General features: G+C 43.8%; 1 protein-coding gene across 10 annotated transcripts in view; it reads left to right on the top strand.

Annotated features, from left to right (window-relative positions):
* Nucleotides 1-5646, top strand: part of TCF7L2 (transcription factor 7 like 2) — a 172857-nt gene extending 167211 nt beyond the window's left edge. For 6 of the 10 annotated variants that reach the window (XM_066190909.1, XM_066190908.1, XM_066190912.1 and 3 more), the window contains one exon: nucleotides 3364-5646. In XM_066190909.1, coding sequence (XP_066047006.1) covers nucleotides 3364-3793 — 430 coding nt within the window. In that variant the 3' untranslated portion in view covers nucleotides 3794-5646. The remainder of the gene's footprint in view (nucleotides 1-3363) is intronic. The other 4 variants (XM_066190919.1, XM_066190918.1, XM_066190914.1 and 1 more) reach the window with 1 other exon arrangement.
* The last annotated feature ends 6810 nt before the right edge of the window (nucleotides 5647-12456 follow it).

The following is a 12456-nucleotide window of genomic DNA, read 5'->3' as shown; positions in this document are numbered from 1 at the left end:
TCTGTACAGTGCTTAGGTTACTTGTGAAGCATAAACCCTCTCTTACACTAGATTTTGGTCAGAAGTCTTTTCAGTGCAGCAGGGACAACTTCAGTGGTATAGCTGATAGTTTTGGATTCAGAGTCAGCTGCTTTCCTTTTGTTTTGTTTTCTTGTTTTGTTTTGTTTTTTTTTAATGCATGGAGGTTTTACCACTAGGTATTAGACCATTTCTCTCCTAGTTCTGGTCCTAACCATTATAACATTGCATTTGCTAGCATGGTAGCATTTTGTAGCACACCTTAGGTAGGTGCTAAAGATGTGCAGTTTGCTGCTGTGGTGAAAACTGAGACATCTTGGCCCACAGCAATTGAATAAACCCTTGGAGTCTTCTGTGGCTTTTACTCATGGCAATTGCAGCATTACAGGTTTCCTGGTGCTGTTCCACGGCTAGTTTCAAGGGCAGCGCAAGTGGGGTCAGATCTGTTGGTGTTTGCCTTACTTATGTAGCAAGTTAACACTTTCAGAACAATGCACAAGTGAATAATCCTCACTGGTGCTTCTGAGGGGGAGATATGTAATATTTTTGTTCCATCCTTTAGGAGAGCAAAACTGAGGCACAAGTAGTTCCTTAGATTTTTACTTATTCCCCCTCCCCAGAGCTGCCTGGTGGTCTTCATATCTGCTAAAATTTGCTCTCTGAACCTTTTGTTCCACTTAACCCTGACAGGTACGTGACCACAGGTAACCCCTGGTGTAATTGGCACAGATTGCAGAAATGTCTCCCCCCTTGAGCCATCATGATTTCAGTAAATATTTTTTTCAGACTACAAGTGGCCACACTATAGTAAAGAATTTAGCAAAAGGAGCAATATACTCCCTTAATCCTAGTCAAAGGAAAATTACTTCAGGTAGCAGAGCAATGAGTTTGGTTTTTAAAAGGTTGTTAACTCTGCAGTGTCAGAAAATCAGGTAAACCTGGTTTAAGGCTGCTTTGCCATGAGAGTTCTTTCTTTCAGACCACAAAACTTAAATAATGTTAAAAAATAAATTTGAAATGCTGGCATACTAGATTCAAACTGCCTCCAGTTAAATAATTCTCTGCCCTGTAGGTTCAGAGCAGTCCAGATAAAGGACTTTATGACCCCCATCAATGAGGCGGGCAGAGCTTAGGTCTCTGCTTGCAAGTAATTTTAATTTGGGGATGGAGAGGGAGTTGTGCAGTCTCCAGATTGTAAGAACCCCTCTTTCCACCAATATTGGTGAGCTTTGTGGAGCTAAACTGTCCTGCTTTGCCACTGGAGCTGTACAGGAGGTCCAAACAGGAACTGCGGCCCTGGTGGTGCTGCACAGCTGAAGTAGGAAGTGGTGAGAGAGGAGAGGGGAGAGAGAACAGCAGAACTGTCCTTAGCCAAGAGCCAGAGATCTCCAGTGTTGTTTGTTGATGTAGAAGAATTAACAAGGTCTGTTTTGAGCCCACCAAATTAATTTTTTTCCTGTCTTTTAACGTTGCTCTAATAAAGCATGGTTTACAGCCATTACTTGCTGTCTTCTATCTTTCCTTCTTTCTTTTTAACATTTAAGTTGCATGGTTGTCTGTAGTTTTTAGCATGTATTGATCTGCAGGCTAACGTGGTTAAAACCCTAATAGCCCTAACCCCTTACCTTGCCGTGTGGCACATGGAGCAGGATCTGAGAGCAGACCTGAGTCTCTGGAGAAAGGGATGTCACAGTACTGTTCCCTCACTGAAACTGGTGAAAGATGGGTGCTCGGGTTGTTGTTCCTTTCCTGACTAGGGGAGATGATAGTTTTAACTCCAGGATCAAGCTACTTTGATCTCCTTTGCAGATGAGAAACATCTGTCCTCGTTGCCTCGAGGGCCGAGCTTGGTTTAACCTAGTCAAACGCCATACACAGGGGAGAACACTGGCGACCAGCAGGGGAACTGGGGCACCTGCTGGAGTAGGGAATGTCCCCCAGTGACTCTCAGGTGCTGTGCCACACCCGGGCGCTCCCTCTGTTGAAGTTGCAGAGCTGGGGTGATGTATCCACTGGAGAGGGAGGACAACCTCCTCCTTCACCTTGGTGGCTTTGTGCAGCTTAGCTGAGCATCCAAAGTTCTTGTGGCAGAGCTGCTCGAGACAGGCTTGCCCTATGCCTTGGGCTGTGTGACAGCACTTCAGCACTTCCCATGGGTTGTGTGACTGTGGCTAGGAGGGCTGGAGAGGCAGCATGCTTAGGGTCAAGGTGGCCACTGGACATCATTCTGCCAGATGCTGTGGTTGTTTGACTCATTATTTCTGTCCTACTGCTAGAATTGTCTTGCACATACTTTGCAAGAGAGATGGTGTGAAACTGTCATCTGTTTTCATTGCTCCTTTACATTATCCAGTGGACAGAGGGAGGAGAAAAGATCTCTGTCGGGTCATTTATTTATTTGAAGATGAGCGGCTCTTGCGAGACTCTCATATTCCCTGGTGTGAAATAAGATCCATGTTGCTCCTCACCTTTGTACCTGTCGTCGTGCTCTTCACCTACTGAAATTGGATCCCACTCTGGAGTTACATGGATGGCCTCTCAGAGGAAAATCCCCAAAATGCAGACAAGCAGCTTCCCAAATCTACCACTTTCCCCTAAAACAAAAAGTAAAACTGAGTCGATTTAAAGCCACAACCTGCAGGCCATACAACCAGTTATTCTTGTTATTTTGGATCATACTCTGTTTTTCCTGTTTTCCTATTTTTTCTTCTGTTTGCTTTGTTTGTTTGTTTTGTTTTTATTTCCCCTCTCTCTTGTTCTCTCTGTTATATATCCCTCCTGTCTGACTGATATTTCTGGATTTGGTGTGGTTCTTAACAGAGGAGAAAGCAATGAGTAGTTTGCAGCCAGTCTTGCCTCCCAAGGGCAGGGCACCGTAAGAGACCACAGGTGACGCAGGTGTAGCTATAGCCCCGTTGAGTTGGACAGCGTTATGGGACATCATGAGATACCATCAGCTATCCAGGGTTTTTACTTTAGGAGGATTAGGTTGCTTTTTAATATTTTTTTTTCCATGGAGGAAAGTTTGTAGATTAGAGCAGTGGGCTCCAAAACTCATTTATCTGGTTTTCTGAATATGAAAATAAGGAAAGAAGGCGGCCTGAAGAGGAGGGGGATGAAGAGACAATTAATTGGTGAAACCTTTCTAAATCTGTTAGCCGAGGGGAGATTCCCGAGCAGGCTTGGTGCCGAGGACACCCTGCCAGACTCCCAGGATGGCACGTGGGGCCAGGCTGCCACCCGTGCAGAGCCCAGAGTAGCTGATTGACGGCTCTTTGCTGTAGATGACTGTCTCCATCAGCGTCTCTGCCCTTTATTCACAGATAACTCTCTCCCTGTTTCTAGGAGAAAAAAAAAGTGCGTTCGCTACATACAAGGTGAAGGCAGCTGCGTCAGCCCACCCTCTTCAGATGGAAGCTTACTAGACTCTCCTCCGTCCTCCCCTGCCATGCTCGCCTCCCCCTCCAGAGACTCGAAACCACAGACTGAACAAACGCAACCCCTCTCGCTCTCATTGAAGCCGGACCCGCTGGCGCACCTGGTGATGATGCCGCCGCCATCCTCGCTGGCGCTCGCTGAGAGCGCGGCGAGTAAGCCCGGCGCCCTGCCCGCCGCCAGCTGCCCCAACGGGGCCCTGGACCACCCGCCGGCCGCCCTCCCGCCGGCCGCCGCCGCATCCCTCGCACAGCCCTCGACGTCCTCCTTGCATTCCCACAGCTCGCTGGCGGGGACACAGCCCCAGCCGCTCTCCCTTGTAACGAAGTCCTTAGAATAGCTTTAGCCTCGTTAGCCCTTTCGGTTTCCTTTTGGGGGGATTGAATTCTGTTGGTGTTTGGGGTTTTGTTGTTTTTTTTTTTTTCCTTTTCTTTATTTTTTTTTCTTCTCCTTGTTGTCGTCCGCTGTTTGTCGTCGTTTCTCGGTTTCATTTTTAATTTGTGCCATGTGGCTACATTAGTTGATGTTTTATCGAGTTCATTGGTCAATATTTGACCCATTCTTATTTCAATTTCTCCTTTTTAAATATGTAGATGAGAAAAGCCTCATGATTCTGCCAAAATTTTTATCAACAGCTGTTTAAAGTCTTTGTAGCGTTTAAAAAATATATATATATACATAATTGTTATGTAGTTCCAATAGCTTAGTTTTAAAGACTGATTTTAAAAATTAAAAAAAAAAAAGAAGCAATTTTGAAGCAGCCCTTGCCAGAGGCATTGGTTCTTTATTATTTGTATTAAATACGAGCTTGCGAACCAATCATTTTACATCTGGTTTTTAAACCTTTAAGGGCATAATGAATGCGGTGCCGCTACTACTTCTTTTTTTTTCTTCCTTGTGTGAAACAACCTTTATTGTGATGTTACTTGTTATTGTTTAAATGTACAGAAACAAAGGGTTAAAAAAATGTGTTAATATACCTTGTTCCATGGTGTTGTTCTTTTTGGGGGAGGGGACGCTACTCAACAATTAAAAGTATCACAACGCTATTGGACCAGTAGTATTTATTGCTTTAGAAATTGCTTGTTGTATCTGTATGTTGTCCCTTTTTAAATGTTTTTTTCTTCTTTTTTTTTTCCTTGAAACATTGTATAAAGGGTTTTTTTTTTTTCCTTTAGTGTAAGCATCTTATATATAACAACTCATTTGTACAAGGTTTTTAAGTTTATATATAAATGTGTATATATATATTTTTTCCGGGATTTTGTTTTTGATTTCTTTTTGTGATTTTTTTTTTTTTTTTTTTTTTTTTTTTTTGCTATATGAAATACAGTTGCCACCAAATGGACATTCGCAGATGCATTTTTTCAAGGATCAATAGTGTAAAGAATAAAATTGCTTTAAAAGCCATTACACTCAAAAAGACTTGAAAATTTAGCAAGGGAATTTTTAGCAATGCTGTTTGAAAAATAGCAAGGTCCAAGTGTCTCCCGTTCAGAACTGCAGCTGAATCCCCTGCGACATTAGGACTGTAGGCTGTGTGCAAAATTTTTATGTGCCAAAATTCTCAGTGACTTTTAACTTTCTCCCGACAACTTTATTATTTTTTTTAATGCTGTAAATTTTTTGTTCATCATGTTTTGCTGTGATGTTACATAGGTAGATATGTATGTAGTTTTAATGTCACCTATAACAGACGTGTTTGGTAGCAGATTGTCCGGAAAGCATTTAAAATGAAGAGGTATAAACCCTTAAGGGCCAAATTCTGTATATTAGATTATTCATAAAAGGAAAATCAGACTGCCACTTTTATGTACACTTACTACATACAGGTAGGTAGCAAACTTAAAACAAAAAAAAAACCTAGGCATGTTGATGTTGCAAAAAACGCTGTATAAAGCTGAAAAATTGTTCATCTGTTCATTCAGTGCCATTGTAGTTGACATGAAGCGATTGTAAAACTGTCTCAGATTTTTCTCTGGTTTATTAAGATGCTAACTATAACATTTTTTGTGAATACTTTGAATGTTTCCTAACAGTTGTGATGTTACTGTTCCGTTTTATGCTCTTATTCCGATTTTCATTTTTAATGGTTTGGAAGCCATTTTTTTGTAATGAATAAATGTTCATGCTGTACAGTATCTGTAGCATGCAGTTCTGGATTAATAAAAGCAACTTAGTATGTGCAGAGAATGACTTGTCAACTCATTTATGCGTTGACTGCATCTTATCTGGCTGGAAAGATTTGCAGGCCGAGTGGAAAACTTCCTCAGGAAAAAAAGTGTAAAAACTGTGGCAAATTGCAGCCAGCTCTAGTTGTCAGACATCCCGTTTGCTTTGAGTTCCCATGGAATGCATTTGCACTGGCCCTCTCCCTGCTCAGCGCACTTTCGCATGCGTAGCAGTGGTGAAAGATCCTTTTTATTTAGAGCAAATGGCACATGATTTGGCAGAGGACAGCATGTGAGCTACAGGAATATCCTTCCATGTGAAGTGAGCCTGGCTGGTGGATGGGAGACCAGGGCTGGTGATACTTTTAATGCATTTCTGTTCAACCCGGCAATCTCACAGCATAGGGCTGGTGCACTATAAAGGTCACACAGGAGAGCCCAGATAGCCCTAATTAGTAAAGTCCATCTTCTGGCCTTAGGCTTTATCTCCTTGACAGATTTGTGTCCAGTTTTGCATGTATTTGAGGGGTTTTTTTAATGCAATGAGCCCTTGCAGCACAGCCTGCTCTCAGTTCTGAGAATCCAGCATCCACCTGACAGCAATGCCTGCAGATGCTGCAGGGTGGGAGTGAATTTGTATGCAAGGATTCTTACTATGTTGTTGATTTGTTTGGGCTTTTTTAAATAAGGAGCTTTGGGCTTTAATTAAGGAGAATTTACCTTCATCATTTCCAGGATTCTATCTCAATTGGATGTCACGATAGGGCCAGTTATCTTGGAAAATGTCAGCCATAGTAATTCCTACAGTGGCACTTGAGGAGAATGGAGTGTAAAGGTGTTGAAGCAGGTTTGTTCCCTGCTGTTGTGCAGGTGCATTGCTCAGGTACTGCACTTCTGTTTGGTTCACCTTGGCAGGCTCTGCAGGAAGGGTGAGTGTTCTGCAGAGACCAGGGAACTGGCTGTTCTGGTAAGCCGGGCGCTGGGCTGGTGCTGTCCCTTCCTTTGGGGTCCACTAAACCTGCAAAAGTGCTCATTGGCTGCAGAATGAATTTCCTTTGTGAGGGCCTGGGAGTGCTGAGTGAAGTATTAAATAATGTGTAAGCAATATACAGTACTTTAATAGCTAATATTTAATTATTAGTTTACAAGACAAGCCTTTTTTTGTTCAAACACATTAGTAAAGGGCAATATACACGAGTATTGTTTCTTATGTCCTATTAGAAGGATTAAGTCCTGGTGATTTTTTTACCAAGCTGCATTTATCTCCCTTGATCCAAGGCCTGATGGTGGTTTTGTTGTGGTCTGACACAGTGCTGCCCTTGACCTCAGTGGAACATGTTCCCTCATCAACCATGACAGGCACGTGGGCAGCGTGGGTGGGAGAGGGCTCTGCAGTGGGGAAAAGGACATTGCTGCAAAGCCTTTGCGGAAGATGCCAAATTTTGCTGTTGTTGGTAGCCAGTAAATTGAATGCAGTGCTCAAATTACTCTCCGGCTAGTTAAGGTTTCTAGGGAATTTTTTACTTCTTTTTCCTAAGTGTTTTGACTCTTGCTAGAGCATGGCCATCCATCAGCCCGACACATGTGCTGCATCTCTGCTGGGGACAGCTGCTCTCGTCTAAAGTAAGGAATAGTGCTCCAGGGAGATCTTTGAATGCCATGATTCAAAGTAGACACCATCAAGGTATGATTCATATATTCAGGAAAATACTCTGTTCTTTGCTCTCTGCTTTATTAGGCAAACTTCGGAAAGCAGAGTCCTAAAACACTGTTCCCCTGCAAATTAGTTTTCCTTCTGTGTGTGTGGTGAGAGGGATGTGTTCCAAGAGAACAGGGCTTGTGAGTGGTGGATAACTCGTGCTGGGAACTTGTTTGCTGTGGAAAACAATTGTATATTCCTGGGAAAGCAACTGCTTGTGTTTCCTGCAGGTTGTGCCTTGGCTGCGACTCTTTGAGGGATTATGCCTTCAGATTTGCCTCCAAATTTCCCTTGCTTAGAGGAATTGAGCTGGGTCAAGGCTCCTGGAAGAAAATTACTATTATTTATATGTTTTTCTTTGTGTCCAGGAGTCCAGGTACAGTGGAAACGTGGTGGAGAGACAGCCCTTTCTGTACACTGTAGGTGTAAAATAGGGCAAGGAACAGGCTGATGACCCCCAGATCCACACCAGTGAGGGCAACCACTAGAGCGGGGTGGTGACAAAGTGGCACGGTCTGTTCTCATCCAGGGCAGCACAGGGCCCTACATACAGTAAGTAATTCACTATAGCTATTGCTTCCATCTGTTTTTATGGACTAAGGCAAGGAAGCAAGTCAATGTATTGCATGTTCGGGAGACATTTATTTTCCATTAGTTCTGTAAATCTCATTTTTCACTTAGTATATGGAATTTTAAAAAGTTTAAGCAATTGCTGACTCAAAGCAGTGCCACATGGTTTTATGCTTTGCTTAAAAGAAAAAATTGGACAGGCAGGGGAAAAAAAGCCATCTTTAGAGTCCTGTTCATTTCATTAAACTATAAAAAAGATGTAAAGAGAATTAACAGTAAAACGGTTGCATGGGTCATTGCAACAATAATGAAAGTTAATAATATTAATATCAATATTATTATCAATTACAAAGACAATATAATAACAACAATGTGTTGTTATTATTGTTATAACATGTATGCTACCCAGGTATATCTGGCATACACACAGGGGAACTTCACCACCAAAGACTGGAGGAAGGTTTTGGATTGCTGTTTTGGGAGTGGTGCTCCAGCTGAAAATTAAATTCAGTACAGGACCAAGACTGATCTCAAGTGATCTTTGTTGGACAGGACGTCTAAAATTTTTGGAGCCTTAAAACTATGAATGTTCAAATTTGTTCAGAGATTGTAGCAATTGCTATCTTATTTAAAAAAAAAAAAAAAAAAAAAAAGGGGGGGGGGTAGACAGTTACTTTGGTATTCATTTTAAGATGTCCCTGGAAAACATCTTGAGACTTTTGAGGCAGATCAGCTACTAGTGATTTCATTCCAAGCACCCATCATTGTCAATAATGTCACCAACCCATTTAAGGACCCTTTGAGGACTGTAGTCTTCCAACGCCTGGACTAATTTTCTTCTGGGATCAATCAAAAATACTAACTCATGACTTTCATCCATGTACTAAGAGTTGCTCTTTTTCTGAGGTTGCAAATGCTTTTAAATTTGGGGTGGGGGGATATTAATCTGGACCTCTAAGGAAGTGGAGAACATGAAGTCATGCTCTCTGTCCATCTGCTTGACCGTCTCCTGATAATTCTTGAATACTCCAGTATTTTGAACCAGATTTGACAGCAGCAGTGAAACTCTCAGAGATGATAAAGTCCCTCTGAGTTCCAGGGAAATCTCTGCCGGCACTGAGAAGAGAGGCTTTCCAGATCCACTGCTGAAGAAAAGGCAGGGAGAGCTCAGCTGTTATCCATTCTCTCTGGCAGCATCCAGATGGCCAATTATCACACGTCTACTTCTGGACCAGCATCTGCGCTCCACTGCCCAGCTGGCAGGCTGAGAAGATTAGGTAGGAGACATGGACAGCATTGGGATGTTGGAGGGAGCAAGGGAATGAGTTAAGGGTATAGGGAAAAGTGGAAATACTGCAGCTGCAATATGTAATATTATGTAAGATTGCAGTGGGGAAGCAAGGGGAGGGAAAGGACAATGGGGAGATAGATAGGAGATACATCTGCAGGCCCTGCTGATGCTTCTGCTCACAGAGCAGAGCTGCTCTGGAAAAGTCAATGCTGTAGGGTTACCAGCTCCTTGTCTCATTCCTTCGACTCAGCAGCTGGGACCAGCTCACCAGTGGGAGGCACAGCCCCATTTAGGAGGTACCTGCTGGCAGGGGCTTGTGATGCCCTGGCCTGGACACCACCAGAACAGTCTACAGGATGGGAAAGTCTCAAGGTGTTCGCACAGCTCTGTAGCATGGGGAAGACTGGAGCTGGGTAAGCAAAGCAAGAAGGGTGGAGTGTTTTTTCAAGAAGGAGAGAAGAAGGATTATTATCTTATTTGCAAACAAGCCCATTTGTAGTAGCTGGTTCCCAGGCATTAGCAAACACCCTGGTTTTAATCTCCATCAGAAATTGTCTCCTTTGCTCTCTTATTTTGTGTTCCCTTTTAAATATGCTGCTGGGGTATTCTTGGATCTAACTATATCTTTTTAATCTGTTCCACCCACCCCTCCTCAGCCCCCGCTGCCTCCCTGCCTGCTCCTTCTTCAAACTTATATAATGGCACATTATACAAAATAGCTAAGCAGGTGGTATTTTTAAAGACAGTGAGTGAGCATTTTTTTGGCCTAAATTTGGAACGAAACAGATGGATTTTAAGACTCTGCTTTTTCTATGAATAGTAACCGTTGTTCTCCACTGCCTTAAACACCAGTTTCAAGACCACCTCCAGCAACCAATCAGCACACTGTTATTTAATTATAACAAAATTCTTAGCTCTGTCTGCTGCTGCATGGGCAAGTGGGGGGCACTGGATCAACTTCTGGAGCCAGGCAGACTTGCCAACAATAATTTTCCTTTTCCCAAAGGGCCGAGGGGGCCTGGAGCAGGTTCCAAGTTCTTCCTAAACTGGCTGTTCAGTTTGGGCTCCCTGACAGAGTGCTTGAAAAGGGTTATAGAAAGGCAGATAAATGCACTTCTTGTTGCAAGCTTCCCTGACAAGCCAGGCCTCCAGAACAGTGATCTCATTTCTGCCTTATTATTGGTGGTGCCAGATTTTTTCCATTAACAGGTAATTGAGTCGAAACTAAAATAAGCAAAGTTTGTTTTATCCAATGCGTTTTCTTGCTTGCTTGTGAAAGAAAAACACTTTAGAGAGGGGTTTGCTTTTAATGTTCGTGGAAATGTATTTACATCTCAAAGATTCCTCCCTGCTCTAGTGTAATTAACCTGACTGGTCTTTTTGTTATTGTTGTTTTGATTTTTAAAGCAAAGATATTGGTGAGGCTTAATACATTTTTCTAACGGTTTGAATTCCCTGGGAGCAGCAGAGTTGAAGTCGCCCATTCTGTTCACGGCCACAAGTGTTATCCAGCTCCCGTGTGTGTGCATTCACGCTGTGGGCTTGGCTTCACCCCTGGCCCCAGAGGGGAAGCAGGAGCAGGATTCCAACAGGAGGATTCTGTGCAGCATTCTGTCCAGGATCACAACAAGCCTTCCTGTCCAGAAAGGCCACAGGGACCCTGCTGGGACCAGCCAGGGTCTTCTCTCCTGACCCAGCAGGAACATGACATGGCTGCCCACAAAAAGCCCTTGGTCTTGCTGAAGATCATTCTTTGCTTCTCATCCATGTGTTTGTGAGGGCCAGGACTTGGACTCGATGATCCTTGTGGGTCCCTTCCAACTCAGCATATCCTGTGATTCTGTAATTCCTCAGCCAGCAGCTTCAGGTGTCCCTGTGTTGCCAGCAGGCCACCGCTCCCACTCCTCACCTGCAGGAGAGCCAACCCTGCCCTGGGTGAAAAGCAGCAGTTCAGCAGGAAACAGCAAGCAATGCTGAAGAACAGAGAAGTTTCATGCATGTGGTTTGCTGTTTTCCTTCTGTTTCCAGCTGTCCAGAGTAAGGCTCCCGTCTGCTTTGCCCTTGTGAGGGAGGCCGTGATTTCCTGCACCACAGGGACCTGGTCGCTTTGCACACCCACAGCCTTGTGGCAGCCACATCTCTCTGTGCACCCTTCTCCAGCTTTGTGCAGAGGAGTGGAGGGATGAGAAGGGTCGGTAGAGGTGGGGGAGATCGAGCAAGGAGGGTGCTGAGCTCAGGCTGTGGGATGGGGATGGTGGCATGCCAGGCCGGGGCAGCGGGTGGCTGCAGAAGTGCTGAGCATGGCAGCGGTGTCACCTGCCAAGCCGCCTCAGCCTCACTTCCCCCGGGCTCTGTGAGGCCAGTTGCCAATTCAGAGTCTGCTTCAGCACAAACAAGAACTTCAAAGAGTTGGGAGCCTTTCTGCTTTGTTTTTTTTTTTAATGCCCTCCTAAAAAAAATGAAAGCAGAAAGGCCCATACTTAAAAGTCAAGTAGATAATTGTTTCTAACACGCATTTCAAACATTGTCTCTTCTTCTGGGCAGGTATTGCTGGGTCAATTATCCTGACTGCCCGATGGCAAACTGAGACACAATAACCCCTATTTGAACTTGAACGCGTCCTCTCTAACATTTAAAGGGATTTGGGGATGTTTAGTTTAATTGCCCAACTTTTGGGAGTTTTATGTTGGAGATTTTAGCCAGCTTTCATCTTTGATGCTGAGACTTGCCTGGCAGTGAAGATGTAGGAGAAATCAGGTGGGTGACAAGAGAGATGTGGTCCTGCAGTAGCCCTTGTCTGCCTGAGGTAAAGGGTCCGAGTGGAGAAGGTGTACTGTGTATGAGGCAGCAAACCAGAAAATTCCTGTTAATGTCTGAAGTGAAACAAGATTCACAAACTGCATACCTAGCAGTCTGGGATATGTATTAACCAAGTCACTCAGTCTACCTGGCTCTAAAATGGTAAAAAACATGCAGTCACCAGACACAGTGGCGCAGGTCGTATTATCTGCAAAAAGCATGGTCAGAACCTCCATGGCAGAATCAGCGTCGTCACAATGAAGGAGATAAAATTCCTTCTCCAGTCAGTCATCCCAAAAGACACGTTTCTCACTGGATTTTCTGCGGTACTTCTTGTTGAACCAACTACGTAGTTTAGTTCCCTGTTTACTGTATGAATTTTGCTTAAGATCAAGTGTCTTGCTTTTATGAACTTTTCCTCCTCTGCATCATGGGGGATGACAAAGAATTTGTACTAGTGAAAAAACACTGAA

The sequence above is a fragment of the Chamaea fasciata genome, unplaced genomic scaffold, assembly GCF_029207755.1.
Source record: "Chamaea fasciata isolate MVZ Bird 193981 ecotype frontalis unplaced genomic scaffold, bChaFas1.0.hap1 SCAF_9, whole genome shotgun sequence".
NCBI lineage: Eukaryota > Metazoa > Chordata > Aves > Passeriformes > Sylviidae > Chamaea > Chamaea fasciata.
This window is presented reverse-complemented; position numbering and strand designations above follow the sequence as displayed.